We start from the raw sequence: 25755 nt of genomic DNA, 5'->3' as shown, positions 1-25755 counted from the left end.
CTGATGTTGTTGCAACTCTGCATATGATATCAATAAATGTTTTGCTATTAGCAAAATAAAAGGCATAATATGAGCTTTCATCACCAAAATGGATGCAGTACACAGTAATTTTTAAAAATAGAATATATTTTCTTAATGGAGAGAACGGATAAGGATTTCGGGTACTGCTAGCAATAGATGCATCAAAGAAAAATATAATTATCTTTTAACTTTGCTAAAACAGAAAATGCCACAAACGCCTTGAATCATCTGTATATTAACTTTCAAAAGTCATGTCTCAATATTTCACAATTCTATGCTCCTGCTTGCTGAAGAAAGAAGAATTAAATGCATGTACTAGGACAGATTGAGCATTGGTAGCTTATCTTCATGCATGGCATTGGTGCTATCAGAGCTCCTGTGATATCTTGAGCAAGGTATGGTGTGCAGAAACACTTGGAAACAGTGTCTATGCAATGAGGCAGCTGAGGATGAGTCCTGTCTTTACTCAGGATTGGGTCAATACCACATTGACACAAATAAGAGAGTAGTATATCTCCCTCTAACTGTTAATTTTCTAGGAAATTTGCACATGGAAAAGTCTCACAAAACTGTTTCTGGCTATTCAAAAATTTTCAGTTGAAATGTCTGATTTAACTTTTTACTTTCAGTAATTTTGCTCCTCTCTAGGAAAATTCATTATCTTGACTTATAACTTTTTGTGGAAAATTATAAAAATGCACAGTAATTTTGCCACTCCAGAAGGAAAGAATATTTCAGACTGCTTTATTAACAATTTTGATAGTTTGGGTTGAGACCAGCTTCGCATCAATTCCTGTGAAATGGGAATTCAGGTTTGAAATTTTGAGCAGATGTTAAAGTGTATAGAGGAAAATCAGGTTTAGCCTGGATAGGAAACACTAGGGAAGAGTCTTCGGCCTGAATATATTCCTGAATGGATTTTTTCTTGCCAATCTCAGAAGAAGAACCTTATAAAAACCAGCAAACTAAAAATCCCAAACCACACCAACAGCACTACAAAAAACAAACTGGTAGAAATATAAAAAAAGTAACAGAGGAAAAAGTGTGCAGTCTTCAGATTCTGCAGCAGCCCAGGAGCTGAGCCCTAGTGGGTGTTGCAAACATCAGTAGCAGCCAGCAAAGTTTGACTGTTGATAATCATTAAGGGAGCTGGACTTCAGAACTACTTTATTTAATGTCAGGAGCCCAGTAGTTTGTTTTCTTTTTCTACTTGCTGGGCTCAGACTCTTTAAGGTCCTGAAAGACCTGGAGGGAGTACACCACGAGCAGGGAATTTCAAGGGAGATTTTTTTTGTCAGAGACACAGACCTGGAGAATTGCAGTTAAAAAACATACATAGAAAACAGACAGTGAGTAGAATGAAGTAATCATGTGGCTTCTACTTGTTCACAGAGAGCATTTCACTAGTGTTGTTTGCACATCACAGGAACACCACTGGTATATACTGAAGCAGAAATATGTTCCCTATAGGATCTCACACAGCAGGTATCTGTAAGACTGGAGGTTTAGCTTTTCTTTTATGGCTGAAGACTTGTTACAGAACAAGATCTGTAAGCAAGAATTGCATCATTTAATCATTTTTCATGTGCAATAATTTGAGGGAAAAATATTAATCAAGATAAGCTAGAACACCATGATATAACTTTCAGTAATTCAGCTTTGGCTACCGTCAATTTGTGGGCTCAACTAATGGAAAAAGGAGATGACTTATGTGACTAAAGTGTTTAGGCTTCTCATTGCTATTGAAATGTTATAAATCAGGTGCTAGAATACCTTAATTCCTCTTTTTCTGACATCTCTACTAAGGAAGGATCACAGCAGATGCAAGAAACTGTCATAATGAGCTTGTATTTGTATTTTAAAGTGATATGAATGCTATTCAATCAAGGTCAGTTACTATTAGTGATCTGGCCAGCACTAAAATCTTGAATAACAAGCTATGAATCAAGGCTCAATAGCTCAGCACAGACACTGCAGAGGAAGTATTTGTTCTCCATTAACTACACACTTGCTAGCTCTTGCTGGGGATATGACCTGAGTTGTCAGGAAAACCCCAGTGCTGCAATGCATAAACATACAGTGAGAGATTTGTGTCATGGTACTTGCAAAGGTGATGTGAGGAAAGGGAGATCTCTCTACTCTCCACCTCATCTTTTGTATGCCACTGTGGTTATTTTTTATGCAAGGGATTTGTATGCCGGGGTGCAGTGATCCGTTGCCTTGCCTCGACTTTCTGCCCAAAAAAACAAGAAAACACCTCATGGAGAAGAAGCTGCTTGATGCCTTGAATACAGATGATGTGCACAGAATATTTAAATCTCGCCCCAGTTTTAAGATTCCATTAGGATGCAGTTGTGAACGAGCTTTTTTTGCATATGTAATTAGAAAGCAGAACAGATGGGAAAGGCATAGTTTAAAGTGATGTGTTCATTAAAATAACCAAAGCTGCAAAGTGTTTGTTCCCCAACAGTGAATTCAGGATATGAGACTCCTTAGGTTTCTGACTTTTTTCCCCCTACTCTGAGTCTGACAACTGTGAATGACAACAATGAGATCTCTTTTGCATCAATTTTTTGTTAGATATCACCACTGCTCCTTAGGGCAGATTGACTGTTCATTCCCTCATATGTGATATGTGCTCAGTTAAGATATACTAGGAAGCAGTGGGTATTAAGAAGCAGACACTACATCAAGGGATTTATTTTAATTGCATTTACTGTAAGAAAGATCTATTGGGATTTAAAAAATAATATACTGATTTTAATGTTCTTTTAAAAAAGATCTGTGTGGACTGTATCCTGATAACTACTGTTATCCCTTGGGTTATTTCTACTTTTAACTTTCATGTTTTTAAATGAAAATGAAATAATTTTAAGAAATATAATTAGGGGATTTTTTTACATATACGGAGCCTGTCTGCTTTTTTACTAGAAGGCAAGTCTTCTAAGATTAGTCTAACATTGTTCAATAAATATCTGCTACAGTGAATAAGGGCTGATCCTTACTCTCCTCCACGAAAATAGAATAAAAATAGTTGTTTTACAAGTCTAAAAAATGAAAACCATACCCCCTTTATAGGCTTGCATCTTTCAGCTGCTAATAAGGAAGGCTAATTTTAGGAATGATTATTGGATCTTTCCTATGTATTACCCCTGCAAAATGAGATTTATTAGATGCATTTTATAATAAACTTAGAGATTCAGGGCTTACTCTCTCCTAATTTCTTCCACCCTTCTAGAAAACTGTTTTAACTCATTGAAAAGTAGGTCAAAAATTGGATGTCATTTGCCAGTTTCTAGTAAATACGGTTTGATTTGGGGTAAATTCTAATAGTGAATTCTAGAGAAGAAGATATCTAGTTGTCATTTTTGTTCTTTTCTTCTCTCATGCTGCTACTTTCTCAGTATTTTTTTATGTTCTAAATATCAACTTTTGCTTCTCTTGAAGCTGAATGTTCATTATTTGCCCATCACTGATGTTTTGCATGGTCTCGTCTGCAAATGCATCCCTGCTGTTATGTGCTAAAAAGAAGAGCTTTTCAAAAATGCAAAAGAAAATCCCTACCCTGAAGATAGGGAATGGATTATAAATCCAAATTTAGCCAGAACAGCAGATGGATACAAGAAATAAACAAATGCATGCTGTTTATGATAAAGAAATAAATGTTTGTCCATGCCAGTATAAGGATAAGATTGTTGCAATTAGAAATGAAGCCCTGTAAGAGGCCTGAAGTGTCTTTGTTGGAGGACACTACCGAGCACATGGTAAATGTGACCCTCCCTCAAAGCAGCTTGAAATGCAAAGTCTGCAATCATCCAAGATTTCTGTAAAAGCGTAACTCTTCCCAGTGTGGCTGGACCCACTGTAGTGTTCCAGGACTGGAAGGGGCCTTAAAGATCATGTAGTTTCAATACCTTCTGCCAGACCAGAAAGCCCTCTTCAACCTGACCTTGAACACTGCCAGGAATGGGGCATCCACAGCCTCTCTGGGTAACTTGTTGCAGTGTCTCACCAGCCTCACAGTAAAGAATTTTTTCCTGATGTCTAACATAAATCTACTCTCTCTCAGTTTGAAGCCATTCCCCCTAGTCCTGTCACTACACACCCTTAGGAAAAAGTCTTTCTCCGTCTTTCTTGTATACTCCCTTCAGGCAGTATACAAGAGTACAATTAGTTCACCCCAAAGCCTTCTCTTTTCAAGGCTGAACAACCCCAACTTTCTCAGCCTGTCTTTATGGGAGATGTGCTCCAGCCCTTAGAGCATCTTGTGACTTCCTCTGGGCTTTTTCCAATAGTTCGTCATCCTTCCTTTGTTGGGGGTCTCACAGCTGGAAGCATTTTATTTTCTCTGTGTAATGTCTTTATCTATTATACAATGGACAGAGGAAGACAAGGCAAAAATGAAAACCTCCATTGACATCCTGCTTAACTGCAATAGTGACAAAGAGTGCAGGTGGATTTATGCCATTTAGGAGTTTGGGTCTCTTATATTGTTTTCTAGGTACTGTAGAAAATGGCTGCCCATATTTTCTCTGAAGTTCAGTAAATGAATGATCTCAGTATTTCAAAGATTTCTTTTTTGTCTTGATTTATCTTTTATGTAGCAGAATGACAAGCAATGTCTTGGAAAATAGCAAGGTGTCAAACAGTATTGATTTCATGCTATGGCAGTGACCTAGAAAGTGCTATTTCTCATTGAAAGATTATGTTGTGGTTTTCCCATAAAAATAAGATGATTCAAGCTCTAGGAATGTTTCAGGCTACATAATTATTAAAAAAGGCATATTTTTTTGCCTTGCTGAAAGCCTATAGAATTGTTCTATGATTAGATAAAATAATTCCCTGAATTGTAACTACCCCAAAACCTACATCTTACATCTATAATTTCCTTTCTAATTAAATTTCTGAGTAAGGATCCTCTTCTTTTTTTATTCATGTCATTGAAACTTTTTTATTACTGATTTGGAAAGAGTAAAACACTAGACTTGCCACAGTACTGGCATTTTTAATTTTGTTATTTGAAGTAAGAAGTGATGAACAGGTGAGACTAAAACAAAAATGGATTCTTCCTATGCAAATTAATGTTTCCAGTTTTCATCATGAATGGAAATGAAAGTCCCAAATTTTCAAAAGAATGATTTCTAAGTGAAACAGAAGAGACTTTCCAAAATCATCTGTGTCCCCCTTCTTATAGATCTGTAAACTCGGACAGATCCTATGACAGTTTGGATAAAAATATAAAATCTGTGAGCTTACCCCAGCTTTGCTGTTTACTGACAATTCATTGTGGGGAACGATAAGAAAGTAAGGCTAACTTATCTTGTTGGCTGTCTTTGTGTGCAATTAATGGGAGGAAACTCACTCCCCAACTTTGAATAGGGAGCTGAAATATGTACATAATTAAAAGGAAGAAATTATACATGAAAAAATAGGCCCACATTGACTTAAATTCTATATACTCCTTGAAATATATTGTGCATGTGTCATTCAGAAATAAACTATGTTTTCCATGCTGCTTTCTGTTCCACAAAATAAATTTGTGGAATAAAATGCAATAAAAACAGGAAATGTGTTGGAATATTCGTAACTTAAAAAAATTAAACCTTTGAACTTCATTAGTATTGAAGCTAATACTGTTCATTAGCAATCATTTTTATTTGGTGCAAAATCATTAACAATTTCCACTTTTACAAGTTCTTAGCATTTTGAATATAGTTTTATGTCTTCTGCATGTCATGTCTTTGTTTCAGTAGTTTGGTCGGTCTGCAGTAGGGGCAGATCAAATTACTTGTTTTGAAAATAAAACTTTATGAAATCTTTCATAGCTGCCTTTTACCAGCAACATGCTCAGGCTGGCTGTGCTTATTAAACTTATTGGCTTTTATGCATAGGAAATTTTCTTGGATGCTCGGGGATATTTGGGCCACATGCTCAGTGCTGACTTTACTGTTGCTGAACTTGGAGTTCCCTATTGACACAAGTTCCTGCACAGTCATTCTTGCTCAAGTTTAAATGAGTTGCCCTGTGTGTGGTGTAGAGTGCTATGTGGCATAAACCAGAGTATCTCATGACTCACTTGGTTCGTGTCACTGGGTCAAATATTTTGGCTGCTGATTGCGTGAATATGTTTAATCACATTAAATTCCGGAACAGCATAAAAATAAAAAATAGGAAGCAGATGTTGTTTGCAATTGAATTAATTGCACCATTATTACCTAAAAGCTCCATAAATGCTCCTTACCTTTTTAAGGGAAGTAAATTGCATTATATGCGTGTGTTTAGTATCTTTAAAACAATTTTTTAGTTCTAATCTCCTTCTAATTTTTAAGTCTATTGATTTCATTGCATATGGCCCTATTTGTTGTTCAAAGACAGTTCATGAAATAAAGGGAGCATTGTAGGAAAAAACATTTATTTAGTGCCTATTTTTCTGCCATAATAAAAAGTAAAAATAATAAATGTAATAAAATTCACGATATAGCCAAAAACTATTAAGAATTAACAGTTTTCACCAAGGTTTGAATAACAACTCTGAATAGCAGTTATTCAGCACTTTTAATACACTACTCTAGTTTCAGTATGACATAATGTTCCCTGTAATCTACTAACACGCTGTTATTTTGCTCCTTCCCTAAAGATAATTCATTATTCTTTCATAATGTGCTGGCCACAAAGTACTGTTTATTTCAAAAATAATGACATATTGTAGAAATTAGGTTTGATTTCCAAATTCCTCACTCCTTCAAAAGGCAAAATATGTAATTACCAGTAACTCTTCTATTCCCAATCTAATATCAAACCAAATTATGAATTCTGATGAAAAAGCAGGGCTTTTTTCGCAAAATATTTAATGATATGAAGAACTGTGAGCATGTGAACATTTATGGGGATCTGAGATTTTTGTATCTACTTAGATTGAATGGAGATACAAATGTATTTAAATTCTTCCTGTGAACTCAGGTGTTTTCAAGTTTTTATAGTGGGGAAATTTGTATGTAAAGGAACATTTTCTTAACTTATTTATATCGTGTACCTGAAAATAAATATTTTGTAGGAGAAAAAAGGATTCTCAAACCACTAAAGGTTACATGCATCAGCAACAAAATTAGCAAAGTAGTCATCTCCCCCAAATTACAGAGCTTGGTGAATCAAAGTGGAAGAGGACAAATTTAATTGATGCTCACAGGCTGCTTCTGATGGCTGATGGCTGATGGCTGCCCTGCCTGCACAGGGTGACCACCATTCCTTTGCCATGCTGATCTGCTCAGCAGCACAGTCAGCTGTTATGCAGCATGTTTCTCCTTCATCCTTTGGACTATTTATTTCTTTGCTTTCAGGGAAAAGCCAGGAGGCAAATCTGAAACTGAGATATTGGATAATATTGTTTGCTGCTCTTTGCAACATTGACTAAAATTCTTGTCTCTTGCTTGGGAGAAATGTTGATAGGGCAGTCTGTCTTGCAAACTAGTATTTCCATCTCATGGCCTAGATATGACTATTGTCACATCTCTTTAACTTCTCCTAAGCGTGATGTAAAAAATGCTTTGTAACTCTTCTTACATAAGAAACAATGGAGGAAAGGAATGCTAGCACTTAAATTTTAGAAACTTTTCAAAGGATTTGTAGGTGAAGACTCTTTAAAACCTACTTGAAATTTACAATGACTGTTTATCAATTACAGAAGGCCAAAGTCTTGTCTAAATAATAAGAATGTACTAAATAAATAAATTATTTATTTTTATGCTTTGAAGTATTTTCCTTTAAATGTGCTTAACAAAATCTTCTGGTTTAATTTAAATCTCTTGCATTATGGTAAAAACCACAATATCTATTTTAACCTTCATAGCATTGTAGTATGTCACACTTTTTCAACAATTGGATTGATGAAGGAAATTTTAGTGATTCACTGTTTAAATTCGTCTTTCTAAAAAATTTTAAAATGCTCACCTTTGAACCTTATTTTTCTTCGGTAGCCACAAAAGGATTGTTTTACCAAGATGGCTTTTGTACAGTGCCAACTTATTATCTTTTGCTTGCAATCAATCACAGATATGTCAGATTAATGAGGATATTAGGATAGGGAGAGAAGACATCATCTCTGCTATTACAACAATATTTATTTTCCTGGGTAGAGGAGGGAGAAAGCATCTATTGTAAATTTTGAGAATTTAACAAATTCGTTGTCATTGGTGTAGTGCTACACTTTTAATTACAATGAAAGGCAACCATATAAGGCCTCAGATCATCCTGTTGATATGATGACATTAAAATGTCCAATCACCTGCAAATGTTAACACCTGTAGCAGCTGAATGAGTTTTAGGGTTGTCTAAGACTGAGGCAATGCTGCCGCCTAATGATGGGAGTATAAAAGATGCAATATAGCAATGTTGCTTGTTTGGCAAGCAGGCAAGGCTTGTGACATCAATTGAAGACTATAAGTGAAATTAAAAGCAATAAAAATAAGCCCATGGACTAGACTACATGATTTGATGGTGTGCCAAGACATTTATTTTGTTCAAAGCTAAAAAGCAAAATAAAACCCCTGTAAATCACATCAAGTCTGTAAACATTTTGTTTTCTGTGTATTAATGTCTGTTATGATTATAAAGAGAATGATTCTCCAATTTTTCCCTATTTTGATAGATGAGGTTTTTTATTTCATGTATTTCCTAATGCTTACCATTATAATAGCTATATCATTATAATATCTATCTGAGAAATTTTATTATTCTCTGAAGAATCCTAATACAGATTTCCCCTAAATATTTTTATTTCAGAATAAGAAATTGCATTAATGTCTCAATACTACATTGATCCATGCATCACTGGCCTTCCTTATTTAGAACAGTTTAATGCAGTCTGGTGGCTGAGAAGAATATTAATGGTATTACTGTCAAGTTAATTCATAGACCCATAAAGAGCAATAACACTTGTGTAAGGCATCTGCCAATGTAATCTGTGACAGCTTGTACAACCAGCAGATCAAAACTGAATCTAGCCCTGCAATTCCTGCTCCTTTCTCAATTCTTCTGGTAAATCTTTCCGTTTTTGCTCTGTAGTGAAACATAAAGCAGAGAACTTGCTCTTATTTCTTCCCTTTATATCTGTATTACCTTTTCAACTTGAAATGTTATTGAAAAGGCATAGAAAATACAAAAAAATTTATTGATTTCCTCTGGCAAAGGAAATCATGGAAAATAGGTCAACCCTTGAAAAATCATAATTTGGCAAAAGGTAGTTTTATAAAGCATTATAAAGACATTGATTCATTAGCAGACATCCCATTAAATCATTATAATTACATAAGAAATTTCATTAGGGCAATAGATTTAATGTACTTAAATCCCATGCTAAAGGTTGCTCTCCGTTTTTGTATTTTTTTTTTTTTAATGGGAACTCATATTTCTTTTGTATGTGTTCAAATTTTTTTGATATTCCATTCCTCTCAGCTGGGCTGACTTCCAGCAATCAGCATCTTCACAACGAGTTCCCATCAAAGCAACTGCCTGAGATCTGAATCTCCCTTCTGCTTCTTCCCAACAGGTGCAGGAGGTTGGTCTCCATCAGACAGTGATCATTACCAATGGCTGCAGGTGGATTTTGGGAACAGGAAGCAGATCAGTGCTATTGCAACCCAGGGCAGGTACAGCAGCTCCGACTGGGTCACTCAATATCGGATGCTCTACAGCGATACAGGGAGAAACTGGAAACCATACCACCAGGATGGAAACATCTGGGTAAGTAATTGCTGTGAAATGGAGGTGTTGTTATGATAATATTGTCAGTGGGTTTTTTTTTGGAGTTCTATGACTTGTAGAACCCTCCATTGTTTATATCAGGACAGAGCAGAGCTTTGCTCAAAACACGGTTATTTAGGATGCAGCTGCTGTCAGGAGGGCTATCCCCAGATTAGCAAACACATTTTGGGATGACAGTATTTAGCAGAATATGCAAATTTTTTTTGGTTGCTGGTATTGCTCAATGGGTCTCTCATGCTTTGCTTCCTCTTTCCTTTTAACTAATTTTGCAGAGTGAGATGAAATAGTGGTTTTGAAAATTCTTTGGTTAAAATTTTTGAAGATAATTTCTTCTTGTGTGTACATGTGCTAGAGAGCAATTTTATCATGTATGTAGTATTTTCCATGTAGGTGCTGTGGGTATGTATTTGTTTTAGCTGGGATGGAGAGCATTTTTTTCATTAGCTAATATGGGGATGTGTTTTGGATTTGTGCTGGGAACAGCATTGCTAATTCAGGGGTGATTTCTTTACTGCTGAGCAGTGCTTGCACAGCCTGAAGGCCTTTTCTACTTCTCACCCTTCTGCAGCAAGTAGGCTGTGGGTGCAAAAGAAACTGTGAGGGAGGGACAGCCAGGATAGCTGATGCCAGCTGACCACTGGGAAATCCCTTACCACAAGGAATCACAACTCAATGTAATTCTGGGGGAAGGAGGAAGAGGGCATATTCATGTTTGGAGTGATGATATTTGTTGTCCCAGTTACACGTGATGGAGTCCTGTTTTCCTTGGGAATTGGCAGACAGCTGTCAGCCCATAGGAAGTGGTGGATGAGTTCATTTATGACTTGTTTGAGTGTGGCTTTTGCTTTTACGCATGAAAGTGGCTGTGTCTCAACCCATGAGTTTTCTCACTTTTCCTGTTCTCTCCCTCATGCCACCATGGAGGAGTGAGTGAACAGCTGTGTGGTGCTTAGCTGTTGGCTGGGGTTAAACCATGACAATGGGTATTTATGCTATAAGTATTTTAGGAAAAAAGCATATAATTTGGATTTGTTTTTACTTTTTTTCCCATGGATAAACTGCTAATTTCATTCTTGCTAAAAACACTAGCCATCCATTTTGCTGACAAAAAGATGATAGCTATTACTTAACATTTCTATACTCATAACATTTCTTTCGGATGGTATTCTTTCTCAAAAGTATACTTTGAAAGCAGAAAAATGCTATTATTCTTTCTGAAACCAAATTAAGAGATTAGCTATTATATAAAAGCAGACAAGATTTAACACAGTGATATTTTAGATTCACATTTTTGCCAGGTGCTTCTTTTATTAAGTTCTGTTATTAAAAATTAATGTAGAATATACAGCATAAGGTGAATGATTTTTTTCTGTATGAGAGAAACTCAGTTAATATGTGGAGAGTGTAGAAACAGTCATTTTTTATTACAGTATTGATTTATTGAAAAAATTTCTTCCATGTGCCAGATAGGATTCTGAAAGAGGGAGAATTTAAAGCTGGGGAGGTGGACAACCTTGAAGAGAAAAAATATTGAATTTTGTTTAGACTCCTTAGAACTTGGATATGAATATGATTCATCAGAGTATGGAACAACTTGTGCTTAGCTTGATGAATATAAAAAATTCTCTTTTAAGGCCACTTACTGTAAAAACTAAATGCTATAAATATTTTTATATTCCTACTCTAAATGTATAAAAACTTCTCCAACCACTACTGTTGAAGTCACCAAGAACAGGAGATAGCTTTGCAGCTGGCTGAGTGAATAATATATAAAGCAGAATACTTAGGCTGAGGAAAAATATGTTCTTAATAACTTTTTGTGATGCCTGGTTTGGCTGATTTAGTCACAGCTGTGATTGCTTGTTTGCAAAGCAGACCAAGTGAGGGCTTTATAGCAAGTGTTTATTCTTATACTGTCACTTAATATAAAAATATTGATAGCTTCTTCATGCAAGAACATTTCATTTTCCTCTTTATCAGCACTTATGCATGCTTAGTGGATTTAGGGGAATACTACTGGTCTGTAATTGACCATTGGCATCATTTGAAAAAGAGTGTGATGAGCCAATATTAGTAAAGTAGATTAAAAAATAAATGCTACTGTATCTCTGCTTTCTTTTAAGAGTAAAAGTAGGCTGTTTGCAAAAAATAAAAATGCCACAGTTATTGACTCTAGTTTGCCTAAAATAGTGTTGCTTTGGTGGTTAAATGATGTCTCAGCTTTGGTTTTATCTTGGAAACACTATTTATTCATTATTAGTGAATATTCATCTAAATATGTTCCCAAAACAGGGGAGGTGATGGAGAAATTCTGTGGTCCTATTGTAGTGGTAGTGTTACAAGGAGACAGACCTTCCTGATGTGAAAACAGAATGGATGGAAAATCTGCACCAATCTTCCATCTAGTGTCAATTTGTACAAGAAATTAAAAGCAGTGGTAGTAGCTGTTAGGACCAGACTAGACTACATAAGCCAAGTATCTATCATAGGCACTTTAAATTCATAAAATCAGATTGTTCCTGACTGAAATGACTGTGGTGATCTTAAATGACTCACTATGCTGGCCTTAAAAACCTTTTTAGAGAGAATCTATTCTTTACCTTTGCATCTGTTATCTTTTAAGATATTTATCCGCAGGAGAAATGCGCTATGCAGCCTTTGTTTAAAAACCCTCTTCCATCATCCCTATGACTGAATGTCATTGTTTTCTGACAACAGTAAATTTAAAATTAAACGCAAAAGCAAATTAAAAGAGTAAAAGATAAGTGCAAAGTTCAACCATATTTAAGACTAAAGCAGTTATGATATCAATTGACACTGAGGATGTGATGTGAAAAACAAAAGGAAATAAAGTTAATATATGAATTGGAGAGAGAGAAAAGGAGAAATAATTTGCAATAGGGATCTAGTCAGGAACAAAACATTATAATCTGCATAAAAGGCTGAAGTGAACTCTTCTGTATGTGTTAGTCAGGGAGGAAAAGGAGTTCTATAATTACCTCCTAAGTAGGAGAGAAATCAAAAGGCTCTCAGGAAGTCTGTGATGGGGAAAGTGCTTTCAAGGTGAATTTAGAGTAAGCTTCCCAGTTCTGTGAAATAGATTTTGTGACCCCACCCCTCCTGGGCTTTTGGATATTTTCAATTTTCATGAATTTTAATAAGATGAGTGAATGTGGCCTCTTTCCATAAAATGCCTAGCAACTAGAGAATTTTGATCACCTCTCCTACCTTCACTCTTGTAGTCTGAGAGTCTAATTTTGATAGGTCATGAGGTTTCCCTTTGTATGTCAATACACTGGGGTATTTCATGTACACAAAAAAACCCTCTCCACTTTGTTTTGGTATAGATGCTCATTTTAGTTTCTGTATCAATGCTATTTGCCTGATGAACACATACCAGGCATGATTCTACATATAATACTGTTTCTATTTGCTAACTCAGCTATAGATGATATAAATGTCTCACACTAAGCATAATGCAAATATGCTCTATAGCTATAAGACGTCTTCTGAAACATTGAGACTCAAAGTTTATGCATTAGTGGCAGAGGCCCAGCCACTGATGGGCCTTAGAACTTGATATCAGCTTTCAGTCTTCTCATCATTTTATTCTTGATGATATCAAAGTCACAGAATCAGAGAATAAGCTGGGTTGGAAGGGACCCACAAGGGTCACTGAGTCCAACTCCTGGCCCTGCACAGCACCATCCTGGTGCTGGCCCTGCACAGCACCATCCCCAAGAGCCACATCATATGCCCAAGAATATTGTCCTAATGCTTCTTGAGCTCTGTGAGGGCTGGTGCTGTGACCTCTCCCCTGGGCAGCCTGTTCCAGTGCCTGACTACCTTTTTCTAATATCTGGCCTAAATCTTCCCTGACACAACTCCAGTCTATTCCCTGGGGTCCTGTCACTGGTCACCACAGAGGAGACATGAGCATCTGCTCCTCTCTTCCCCTCATAAGAAGGTTGTAGACGGCAATGAGGTCACCCCTCAGTCTTTTCTGTGCTAAACAGGCTGAGTGACTTCAGCTGCTCCTCACAACGCTTCCCCTCAAGGCCCTTTACCATCTCAGCTGCTCTCCTTTGGACACTCTTTAACATCTTCATATCTCTCTTGTATTGTGGCACCCAAAACTGCTCCCAGCAGCTCAATGAGACAATCCCCTCCCTTGCCTGGCTGGTGATGCTGTGCCTGATGTCCCCAGGACAGGCTTGGCCCTCCTGGCTGCCAGGGCCCTGCTGGCTCACATTCCACTTGCCATTGACCAGAACCCTCTGGTCCTTTTCTGCAGTGCTGCTTTCTAGCATTTCATTGCCCAGTCTGTCCATACACCCCATGTTGTTCCATCCCAGGTACAAAATCCAGCACTTTCCTCTGATAAACTTCATGTTGTTGATAATTTCTCAGCCCTCCAATTTGTCCAAGTCTCTCAGCAGGGCCTCTCTGCCTTCGTTGGAGTCAACAGCTCGTCTCAGTTTTGTACCATCTGTGAACTTGCTTAGTGTCCCTTCTAGTCCTGTGTCCAAGTCATTTATGAAGATGTTGAAGAGCACAAGGCTAAGGATGAAGCCCTGCAGAGCTCCCCTTGAAATCCCACAGGTCACCAGTCTGATGTCACTCCATTCACTGAAACCCTTTATGCCCAACCCATAAGCCAGGTGCTCACCTGTCACATAATGCGTTTATCCAGCTGTGGACTGTACATTTTGTCCAGAGGCATACCAGAAAGTATCAAAGTTTTACAGAAAATCCAAAAATATTATGGTAATTATGAGTAAAAATAAAAGGGAAAGGTAGAGTGTAGACTCTCAGCACATGACCTCCAAATTATATTCTGTACCTGATTCTTATCTTCAGCATCAGTGGAGCTGCAAAGATGTAAATGAAAGGAGATTTTGAGATTTTGCTTTATTACAGAAAATTTAGATGTTGACAAAGTGGCTTCTGCTACAATTGAAAGCAGTTATGTATTTCTGATATTGTTGTTTTTCTTCCTGTTTAATTAGAGTGTGTTATGCATAACATCTGCTTTGCTATTATTTTTATTGTTGAAAAGATATTGAGTGAGTACATAGTTTTCACTATGAATAATGACTTTTGAAAAGGAATTTAATTTATGTACTTTCCTACTGGCTTCAAAACTTTTTTTTTTCATTTTAATACTTCTTAGTCTCTTCCCTGTTTTAGGTGAAATAGGCAGGAATCCACTGAGTTAACTGTAAAATGAACTTTGTATTTCTCTGGGAAATGAGGAATAAACTGCTGTTTAGCAATATATTCTCTTCATTTATGTGAAGAGAATTTACATGGTTCCCCTTGGTATTGAAGGAAGTTGCTACAGCACAGTGGATTTAGCTTTTACAGGAAAACAGCTCTCAGCATTTCAGAATATTTTGCTACAGGATTGAGCCAAAAGTCATTGTGAAAGAAGCTCATGTGAGTTAGATGATTAACTTTTTCAAGCTGTGCGAGACTTCAGATGTTTGATACTCTTGGGTGCCTTTGGAAATAGCAACCATCAGACAGGCCTAAAGTAGCATTTAATGACTAGATAGATATAAGGAAATCTTATGCAGCTCTACCTAGCTGAAATTATGTGAAAGACATCTGCTCAGAGTTTCTGTTCATATTGACACGCATTTCTGGTGAGATTATTCCAAGAAAAAGTTGCAAGACTTATTACGTTCCCAAGTCCCTTCCACCTGCTCTAGAGAGCAACATTTTCAGCTAACTAAAGACTTAGTGCATACATCTTAGAGTACAATGATTTGTGTGTAGCAACTACAGTTGAAGAGGAATAAATTCTAGCATCCACCCACTATGTTAGGACATGCAAGAATTATTTGCTTTGTGAAATCTGTCACTGCTTTTTCCCCTGAGAGACAACTTACATCCATAACCCCCAGCTGAATATTAATGAAGGATGATGTGAAACAGTTCTCGAGTTTGATATTTAATGCCATTTTCCTTTTTTTGTGTTTGCTTCATAATATCTTACAACTTACATCATAGAAAGATTTAATGGGTTAATGGGTTTATAGGCCTGGAAATTTTGTCCTTTTTTAAGTACTTCTATTGGATTACATTATTTTATTAAACCAATTTAGTTTACATGACATTATACTTTTTTATAGTTATGGGAACACTTGGAAAATATGAAATGTGATTAGAATGGTCTGTGACTTGCCATTTGTTGTTTCTGGGCTCTTACTAGAATATCAGACACTGTGCAGACCTATTTAAACATGGCAAAGTGGTTTGATATATTAATCAGTGCAAAAGTTTTGGCTTGTGTTTATAAGTCTTTTGGAAATGTTGTTTTTTATGTAATGACTCCCTGACTAATCCTATCTGGAAGGATTTTGAATGGTATCTTGCTGTCTCCTTAGCAATGTCTCAAGGTTACCAATGTCATAATCACTGGCTTTTAATTCTTTGCATAATTTATTACTAGAAATGTCTTTTTTCCTCTTTTTTAAAAAACTTTCCTTTCATGGTGGGGGAAGCAAGGGGGAAAATTTTCATTTTCCTCTTGCAGTTTCCTGTGTGACTTTTGTTAATTTCATTGTGCCTTACGCTGCCTGGATCCTATGCCTCTGAGGACCAGTCTCCCATAACTTTCTCTTATAAAGATTTTTCCATTCACTTGCAACAGCCAATATCACCTTTATGGGTGTATTGATAGAATGAGGAGTCATAACTCCCACCCAAGTCACTTTGTCTCAGCACTTAGTGGACATTCTTGACCTAACCTATACATTGAGGGCCTCTGACTGAAGGGGTATGGACACAGAAAAATATTTCTTTGCCTGTAGTGAACGTAAATTCTCTTCTAGACCTAATGTAATAGTCTCCATTATTATGTCAAATAAATATGATAAAGTTTTGATAGGATACCTTTAGAAATTCAGGCAGTTGCTGAAATGGAATTTTTAGAAACCCTGAAGAAAAGAAAGCTGCAGATAAGCATCAGTGCTATCCGGATGAAGCCTGTTTCCTAATCTACTCTTCTCCATGTGAAATCTGTTAAGAGAAACTGTGAAGATTTTTAAATGCATTTAGAGAAACATACTTGGGGTTATCTGAAATATCATGGCAAAATATATCTATGCCAAATGCTGTCACAGCCACAGACTGTATTTGTATTAAAATGTCAGAAGATCTGATAGCCTTTTAAATGTTGGAATACTAAGATTAACACCAAACTGGGCTAAACAGTAATGCTAGTTTAAACTACTGACTTTTTGGAAAAAATAATATATATAGATACTTATGTGTCTCTAACTAATAATGTATTTTATGTGTGAAGCTATATCCTGCCTAGAAGACTTTCTAAGTATACTTTTGCTTAGAATCTTTGAAATCATATTTTTGCAGGAAGAAAGACCTCTAATATTATTTTTAGCAGAAACATGGGGTTGTGAGTTTGCTTATAACTGTAAATAGCATCTTTTAATGGAAAATAAGCTGGCATTTGGAAATTGATTGATCAGATAGAAAGTTATTATCATTTTCAATCTAAGATGCTATTTCTGTTATTGAAAGAAAGATTCTATAGTTGTATTAGGCTATCTACAGAGGCATAAGCAGAATAATTTTTAAATTATCACAGAGTATGCCAGGTAAAGAGAAGACAAAATTCCCCCTGGTGTGGTGGCAGACAGCATCCCAGCCCTCCCCTGATTCTGTAAAAGCCATTAAAAATATTGGGATAACATATGAGAGGTATGCAGTGTAGTCTGATAGAAAGTTTCCATTCTAAATGATTATTTTCTAATCTGTTGTTTTTAGCCTGAGGACTACTTGTCTGTTTATGTTAAACCATCCAATTTTAAACACAGACATGTAAAGGCAGGCACCTAAATCCAGTTCTTAGCTCTCAGATGGCTTGGTTTTCATACACCTAAGAGCGTCATCCTCTGACAATGAACACAATGCACAGGTCCCTAAGCCAGCCCAAAAGACTACGTGGTGTATCTAATCAGCTCAGCTATGACAATAGTCATGGCTCCATGGCGTCACATCTAGGCTAACATATCTTTGTGGAGTGCATCAATAGTCACTTAAAAATCCTAGCATAGTTATCTAGGTCACCCTTAATCCCCTCCAGGAAGCCTGAACACATGCTTAGGTGATAGAACCAGAGGAGAATTTTCAAAGATTATACATTTTTACAGGTTCTCTCTAGAAACACTTTTGAATGTCTAGATTAAGTCTACTGAATATGAACAAATAAAATGGACTGTAATGATTTCCTTGTGGCTTGTCAACCCTTTTTTGTTTGGCTACAGTATATAAATATATCAAATAATTTATGAGACTCTTATAGAAGAAGGGCAACATATGACCAAAAGTTTGATTTAGGGTATTTCTATTGTTACTGGATACTGATTTTTAGTTTTCTATCATGTCTTGGATAAAAAGGGTCATACTAGGGTAGTGTAGCTGACGTCTCATTTGATAAAAGTATGGCTAGAAATAGGAATTCCAGTGATCTCCACAGATGTAAAAAAAACTCCAAACAAGTAATGATAAATGTATTTTATTTGCTTTAAGTTAAATTAGAAAATGTAGAGTTACAAAACACGAGTCTTGCTTTTTACTTAGTCATTATGTTTTGTTATGTTAAAAAACTTCTGCAGTGTCTTTGCCTTATATAATAGAATAACCAGCTCAGGGTGCTGCACCTGGGTCAGAGCAACCCTCGCTATTAACAGGGGCTGGGAGATGGACAGAAGGAGAGCTGCCCTGGGGAGAAGGCCCTGGGGGATGATGGCAGATCAGTGATTGGACATGACCCAGCCATGTGCACTCACAGCTCAGAAAACCAATTGTGTCCTGTGCTGCCTCCAAAGCAGTGTGGCCAACAGGATTCTGTCCTCTGCTCCTCTCTGGTGAGACCCCACCTGTGGGGCTGCATCAGCTCTGGGGTCCCAGCACAGGAAGGACATGGGACTGTTGGAGTAGATCTACAGGAGGACACCAAGGTGGTTAAGATGATGGAACACATCCTTTTTGAGGGGAGGTTAAAATATTTGGGTTTTTTAGTCTGGAAAAGAAAAAGCTTCAGGGTGACCTAATTGCAACCTTTTAACACCCGAAAGGAACCGACAAGAAAGATGGAGAGGGACCTTTTACAGGAGCATGTAATGACAGAATAAAGGGGAATGGCCTCAAATGGAAAGAGAGTAGGTTTAGATCAGATATTAGGAAGAAAATTCTTTACTATGAGGGTGTGAGGGACTTGGACAGGTTGTCCAGAGAAGACATGCCCCATCCTTGGGCCTGTTTAAGGGCAGGTTGGATGGAGCTCTGAGCAACCTGGTCTAGTGGAAGGTTCACAGCAGGGCAGTTGGAACTAGATGACATTTAAGGTCCCTTCTAACGCAAACCATACTGTGATTCTTTGAATACACTTCTATACACAGCTGTCAAAAATGTGATCTGTCAAAAACTTCCTTAGTTTCTTCCTAGTTTTTCCACCATGAAGCTCAAGAACAAGTTGCCCAAAGAGGTTTTGAGGGAGCTGAACCAAGCAACATGCTGAAGTTGCTTATAGCCTTTTGATTCTGGATGATGTCTGAGATTTGTCCAAACAGCTAACTGTTGAAATGAAGAGGCAAATCAATATATTCTGTGTTTAGTGCATATGGCCTTTTTTTATCTTTTTCATTTACAGCTGGCTTCAGTTTCTGTGGTGAGATGCATCATAGAATATCCTTAAGTGTTAAAAAACTTCAGATATTAGTTCTAAATTCAAAGCAAACCCCATTGGTAGCACCAATAGTTTACATTTTGTTTTCAATAGTGCATGTGAAATGTGATTTAAGTTCTGATCCACTAAATGCTCCTGTGCTCAACTTCAAATGTTGAAATTAAAGTAATGAAACTAAATGTTTAAAATTAAGCATACATCGTCAGAGAGCATATTCAAGTGTGTTGGTATAATATTTACAAAAAAAGGAGCAATGGCCTGACTGAAATTCTTTGTGGAGTACCATATGACATAATAAAAATCTTAGTTAAATGTTAGGCATGTGTAAAACAGGAAATGTTCTCAGCTTTTCTTTGCTTGGCCCTGGCAAAAATTAAACTGTGCTCAAAGCTGTGGTGCTTCAGTCTGGTGCTTATTTGATGGATTTTTTAAAAGGTTTTTGGTTCTTCCTTAATTAATTAATTTCCTTTTTAATTTATTATTAATTAATTAAACTGAAAGGTACTCCTATCAGGAGAACTCTTAGGCTGAGACAGCTACACACTGCAAATACTAAAATCCTTATACTGGGAGATGGTCACTTTACTTTTCTGTATAATATACCCTGTAAATATTTCTGTTTGGCAGAATAGATGGGTTTGTGCTGGCACATGAAAGACGTGGTTGTGCAATTCAGGTGGAACAAAGGCCTTTTGCTGTACTGCTTCTGTTGCCTGGGAGGTGTGGTATGAATGAACAGAGCATAGCTTGTAAAAGTTGTCTCTCATTTGCCCCTTGGCTGATTAGGTGTTATCTCTCTGCTGAAGATGGAGTTAATTACCTGGGAGCAAGTGATGGTTGAATCAATGAGCATTCACTTCAATGTATATTTTTGGGCTTGTCCATATGTGGAATTGTACTTTTAGCATCTGGTACTTGCTAAATGGGGAGACTGGAAACTAGGATTTGCAAAAGAAAAGGTGAGATAATGCATCCTGGGGAGCTGCCAGTTTAAGGTCAAGTTCCTGACTTTAAAATCGCACTGTTGCTCAAATAAGATCACAAAACAAATTATTTCACAAACATATGTGATTTGAAGCCCCCTTAATGCTAAAAAATTGACTCCTTCCTTTATGAAAATCACTTTCCATTCTTTTTTCCAGTATTGAAAAATAAAATAAAAAAAAAATAAAAAGAAGAAAACACCCTAATTTGTTTGGCTGTGTATAAACTGATGAGTTTTAGAGGAGAAATTCATTTTACAGGGAAATTTGACAATGCTGCTGCTGATGCACTGTGTCTGTGACTGTATAGATAACTTCAGCCTGAGGGTTCCTAATCTGACACCTTTCAGGAGTGGTAAATTGACATCAAAAATATGAAAAAGTTAGACCTGGGCTAAGAACGCTCCATTGTGCTATTTATTAAATTTTCTTCTTTCAATGTATGTTTTACTGTTTAAAAATATTTTCAGACTCCTTAAGATAGAGAATAGCACATTGCTTATTGGCAATGATCTTATTCAGAAGGGCATACAAAGAAGCCCTTTCCTTTTATGTGGAACTTAATTCCTATTGGGTTTAAGAGAAAGCATGAAGTAAAATGAAAGCAAATATGTGCTTAACATTTTCTTGAACAGTGCTGCTTTTGTATCATCATACAGACTGTACTCTTGGCAGAATTTGTAAAAATTGATTTTATATAACAATTTGTTAAAAAATAGTTGCTGTTTTAGTTGTGATAGTATTTCTATTTCCCTTTTATAATGTATGTTCTTATGTACATAGATTATGAGTTAATCTTTACTGCAATCTGTTTTAGTAAAGTGAGTGGAAATAAAAATAAACTGCAAGAGTTTTCTGAATTGCAGTACAGCAGTGTTACATATAAGAAATGTGTTCAAGTAAAGCATTGATGTGGTTTAATAGTGCTGTAACTCTAATTTCTTGTAGACAAATAGAGGAAAACTTGCTTTAATTTGTTTCCAGTCTCTCAAATGTGTCTATCACATTACTTTTACATGCATAAACTTAACTAAAATGATATCATAGGAACATACAAAGTTATAACAGGATTTTTATTTATGCAATTACAGACAAAGCTGGTTCATGCTGATCTTTAAAACCGAATGTGGAGTCGTTCTCCCAACTCTACTTGACTTCAGCACAAAATACCACAACAGGGGAATAAGTCTTGACTGTTCTAGCTATAAAGTCTTGTCTTAGCTAAATTTTAAGCTAGTTTGAATGTGCTTGGTGGCATCCTTACCAATCGTGATCAGCTGAAAATTATCATTTTTGGTTTTTAATACTGGCACAAAAGTCACTGGCTGTACTGGATACTGGGTTGTGTTAGATGATTGTTTTATTAGCATTTTTTCCAGTGTGCCTAAAGTTAAAGAAATGCTAGGGGAGCACTTTTCTTTGGATTCATCCTAATGAGACCACCCACAGGAAGAAATTCTTCCTGTTTGGAGGATTACATGCCTGGTCAAAATCTTAGGAAGTGTCAAGATAATTGTTTTGCAAACTGTTTTTTTCAGAGTATTGTTCTCACTTTGTTTTGAAAATTCAGAAAACTATGAAGCGTAATAGGTTTCTTACTCTCAGGTCCAGCCACTGAAAATACTAGGAGAAAGCTTTTGCAATGAATCATCATTATCCTAAAAATTGTTTATTTTCTTGCTTAAATTATAAACTAAGTAGATTCTAAGAAGAAGTTACTTTACAAAAAAAAAAAAATAGGAAAGTGTATATTTCTAGAAAGAATAACACACAGACTCTTTTACAAATCCAAATTTCAAAATTCCAATGTGGAATTTTCCAATTCCAAATTGCTTGTACAGAATGATTTGCAAAGAAAAATCCCTTTAAACTTCAAAACATTGACATTGACTGGATGAAGAGGAAAAATATTCTGTTCAGCTCATCACTTACTTGACCTTAGTTATTTATTTCTTTTGAAATATTTAGGAAAATGTGATCAGACTCTGATGTGTGACTTGGTTCCCTATACTTTGTTACAGTATTTCAGGGCTAAGGTAGGAAAAAATTGGTGCCAGCTGAGGATAGATTGTCTTTTTTGACAAAAACTTTTTCAGCTTTATAATCCATATAATAGATTTACTGGAAACCAAGCCCAGTTTTGTACACTTTTCCTATTCCCATCAAGCCAGCCTTTCTAATTCATGACAGATTTTACCAATGTGCCAGAGAGAGAAAAAAAGAAGGTGGTGAGGAAGAAGAGCGCTTTTGGACAAACATACTCAAGATGTGCCTCTCTAAAGCAGAGTTTTCAAAGCAATAAAGTGTTCATGTTCATAAATTCAGTAAGTCTTTAAGTGCTTAAAGATATAAGGCAAAGCTGCTGACATGGCACTGTTGTTAAATTTCTTTAGAGAAAATGAATTTTGGTTGGGAGTAACTTTAACACAGACTTAAGGCTTTTGACACTTAGAGATTATGAAAACTACACTCACACTTTTTATTTGTTTGTTTTTTGTTTTGTTTTTTTTTGTTTAGCTATAGAAAAGATGGGTCAGATGTTCTTCAGCAGAGGTAAGGGACTAGGGGTTAATATTTAGTTAATACTGAAATAGTAAAGGCAGAGGTGAAATTCTCTCAGTATATTGGGGAAAAAAGAAAATGTACCGACATTGTACCATGTTAGACAATAAGACCATGATAATTCTGCAGGTACTACACAGCTAAAACTTTACCATGTGCAGATTTAAATTAAAGAGTGAAACATGTTTGTTAGTTTAAGGAGAGAGAAGGGAGAGGTAACCTTGTCAGCCTTGAGAGTTTCATCAGTAGAAACAAGCCAGGAAAGAAAGAATTCTTTGTGCATGAAAGCAGATGTTAATGACAGGTCTCAGGCTGAACTCTCCAAGAGCTTTCTGACATGTTCATGCTGTCTTTCTAAGGTAAAAAAACAAGACACTAAATCCTCCCAAAAAACTGAGAGCAAACTAGATCAATAACAAGAGTTTGTTTTTAACAATCTTACTAGACAACCTATTGATTAGATCTTTTCCCCATATTTCGTTCAAGTGTGTGCCTAGTGGAACGGTTTTATTATTGTTTTTGTTGTTTAGAATGAAGTTTCTGACAGGCATGTTAGTTTGAATGGCTTTCAGATTTATTATTCTATCATTATTTTCAAGGTTATATTGAAAACTATTAAATACTTCTCCCTTCCCTTATGAAGACCCAAAGGAGGTAGCCCCAGACTTGTGTCATTTCAGAATAGAATTCCTTTGAGCACCAAACACACAAGAGCTCTACAATGCAGTTTCTGCCCAGAAATTACATACTGATAAAACAAAGTCTCTGTCCTTTTTGGGACTTCTCTGTCACGATACACCCTGATATAGGTTGCCATAAGATTCTAGAGTCCTGCTCATATTATAGCTTAGCTTTCATTATCAAGGTGACTTACTTTCTTGTTTCAGGTCATAAAAAACTGATTCATGGCTTCCTAACTCTCATATATACAACATTTTTCTCATCTTTAGACTCCTGATATGTGAAAGGGATATCTTGGGACTGAGAGATGAATACATAACCTGCATATTCTTAGCATCCAGCTCTTTAATTGGAACTGGTGAATTAATATATGTGGTGTAAATCCTTTCACATAATATGTATTGGACAACATTTTATTTATATAATGGTGCAGACTTCCTTCCCCCACCAGAACTATATCTGTAAAAGTGGTAAAATCCAAAATTATTGTGATTTAGAAGTATTCAAATAAGTAGTCTTGTCACAGTTTGAAGGCCAAAATGCCTTAATCTTTGGAATCAGGATCAATAATTTCCAAATAAGGTATAAAAGCATTAATATAAGCATTAATATTGTAGTTAGAGCACACAATTTCTATTTATCTGAAGACTGCAATTTCTACACAATGTCTTGTCCTATTTATCATACATGCGTATGTAAGAACCATGAAGGTAAAAAACTGAAGAGATACATTAGCTAAAGGGACATAAAATTTTTACCCCATTAGTAACTCATGAAAACATGCCATGTCATACAAAGCAAATGGTTAAAGCCAACCAGACTACTGTTAAAGGTAAAAAAGCACCCTGATGTACTTCTGCTTTGAAGTTCAACACTGTAGGAAATTTGTGTGTGTCAACACAGGCCCACTCCCTGAAAGCAGCAGAAAATAAGTGGGTAGTTTGTTCTGTCTGAAGAGATGCTTAAGAGGAGTTCATGACGACTTCTTCTGAATAACTTTCAACCCTGTGCCTGACTTAACAAGGGAAGGTAAAACTGTAAGAGGTAAACAATGTTTGCTGCTTTTTCCTGACCAAGGCATCTGCATGACACCAGTGCTTCATCTGGCTATACTTGACCCCTAGTATGTTTGGTTTGACTTCTTGTTTTGCTTTCTTTTCTTCAGGACTGTCCTTACACACACTAGAGCCACAGTCTCCCACAACAAAATCTGCCCTTGCTCTTTCCCCTAGTTTGATCCCCCTTTCCTGTTGTCGACACAAATGATATCAGGTATAATATGCCTGAGTACAGTGTAATGGATTCAGGTTGCTGCCAGCATTTTCTTGTGGTGATTTTCATTGACTTTTCTCAGCTTTTCTGTATTCTCTCTGCATGGGAGATAAGAGGCTTCAGTTATATTGGGGTTTTTTTGACTCTTCAGAAGTTTTTAAAGATACCTTTTTTCCATGGGGAAGGGAGCACACAAGAAAAGGATTGTGAGCAATTTTGTTCTATTGTCTTGGTGCTCCTGGCCTGAATACCAGGGAACATTTTTACTTTTTTTCCCTTATCTCCTGCCTTCCAGCATTAAACTGTAGTGAAATATTTTCAAATAGTAAAATTGAAATTTTCATTTTTGTAGGGACATTTACTGAATATTCATACTTCATAAAACCACCAGCCCTTATTTGCTCCAAAATGTGCTTGTAGGGACTAAGCTATGCAGTGTATAATCATAATAATGAGCCTTACACCTTGGAGCATTTAAAGGGTAAAACAGGAAAATAGTAATACATAAGTGGTGCAATGTGATACTTGAAAGGATCATTCTTTCCTGCTATAAATTTTATTTTGTTTTTTTTTTTTCAAATAATGACATTAATATGCTGAACAGGGTGCATTATGGATCATGGCTCAGCATGAATATATTTTGATCTGTTTAAAAACCTGAGTGTTTTGCAGAGAGACAGAAAAAATAAAGATCCATAACCTTCTTAAGAGGAATACTTGTAGGACTAGTGTCAGGGTCAAGTGATTTCAGCTGTTTTA

At 36.3% G+C, this 25755-nt stretch overlaps 1 protein-coding gene across 1 annotated transcript in view; it reads left to right on the top strand.

Moving 5' to 3' along the window:
- CNTNAP2 (contactin associated protein 2) overlaps positions 1 to 25755 on the top strand; it is a 1023368-nt gene that overhangs the window by 330992 nt on the left and 666621 nt on the right. The window contains exon 3 of the mRNA XM_058800058.1: positions 9566 to 9759. Coding sequence (XP_058656041.1) covers positions 9566 to 9759 — 194 coding nt within the window. The remainder of the gene's footprint in view (positions 1 to 9565; positions 9760 to 25755) is intronic.

The sequence above is a fragment of the Ammospiza caudacuta genome, chromosome 1 (assembly GCF_027887145.1).
Source record: "Ammospiza caudacuta isolate bAmmCau1 chromosome 1, bAmmCau1.pri, whole genome shotgun sequence".
NCBI lineage: Eukaryota > Metazoa > Chordata > Aves > Passeriformes > Passerellidae > Ammospiza > Ammospiza caudacuta.
The sequence above is the reverse complement of the archived record's forward strand: the minus strand, read 5'-3'. Positions and strand labels throughout refer to the sequence as shown.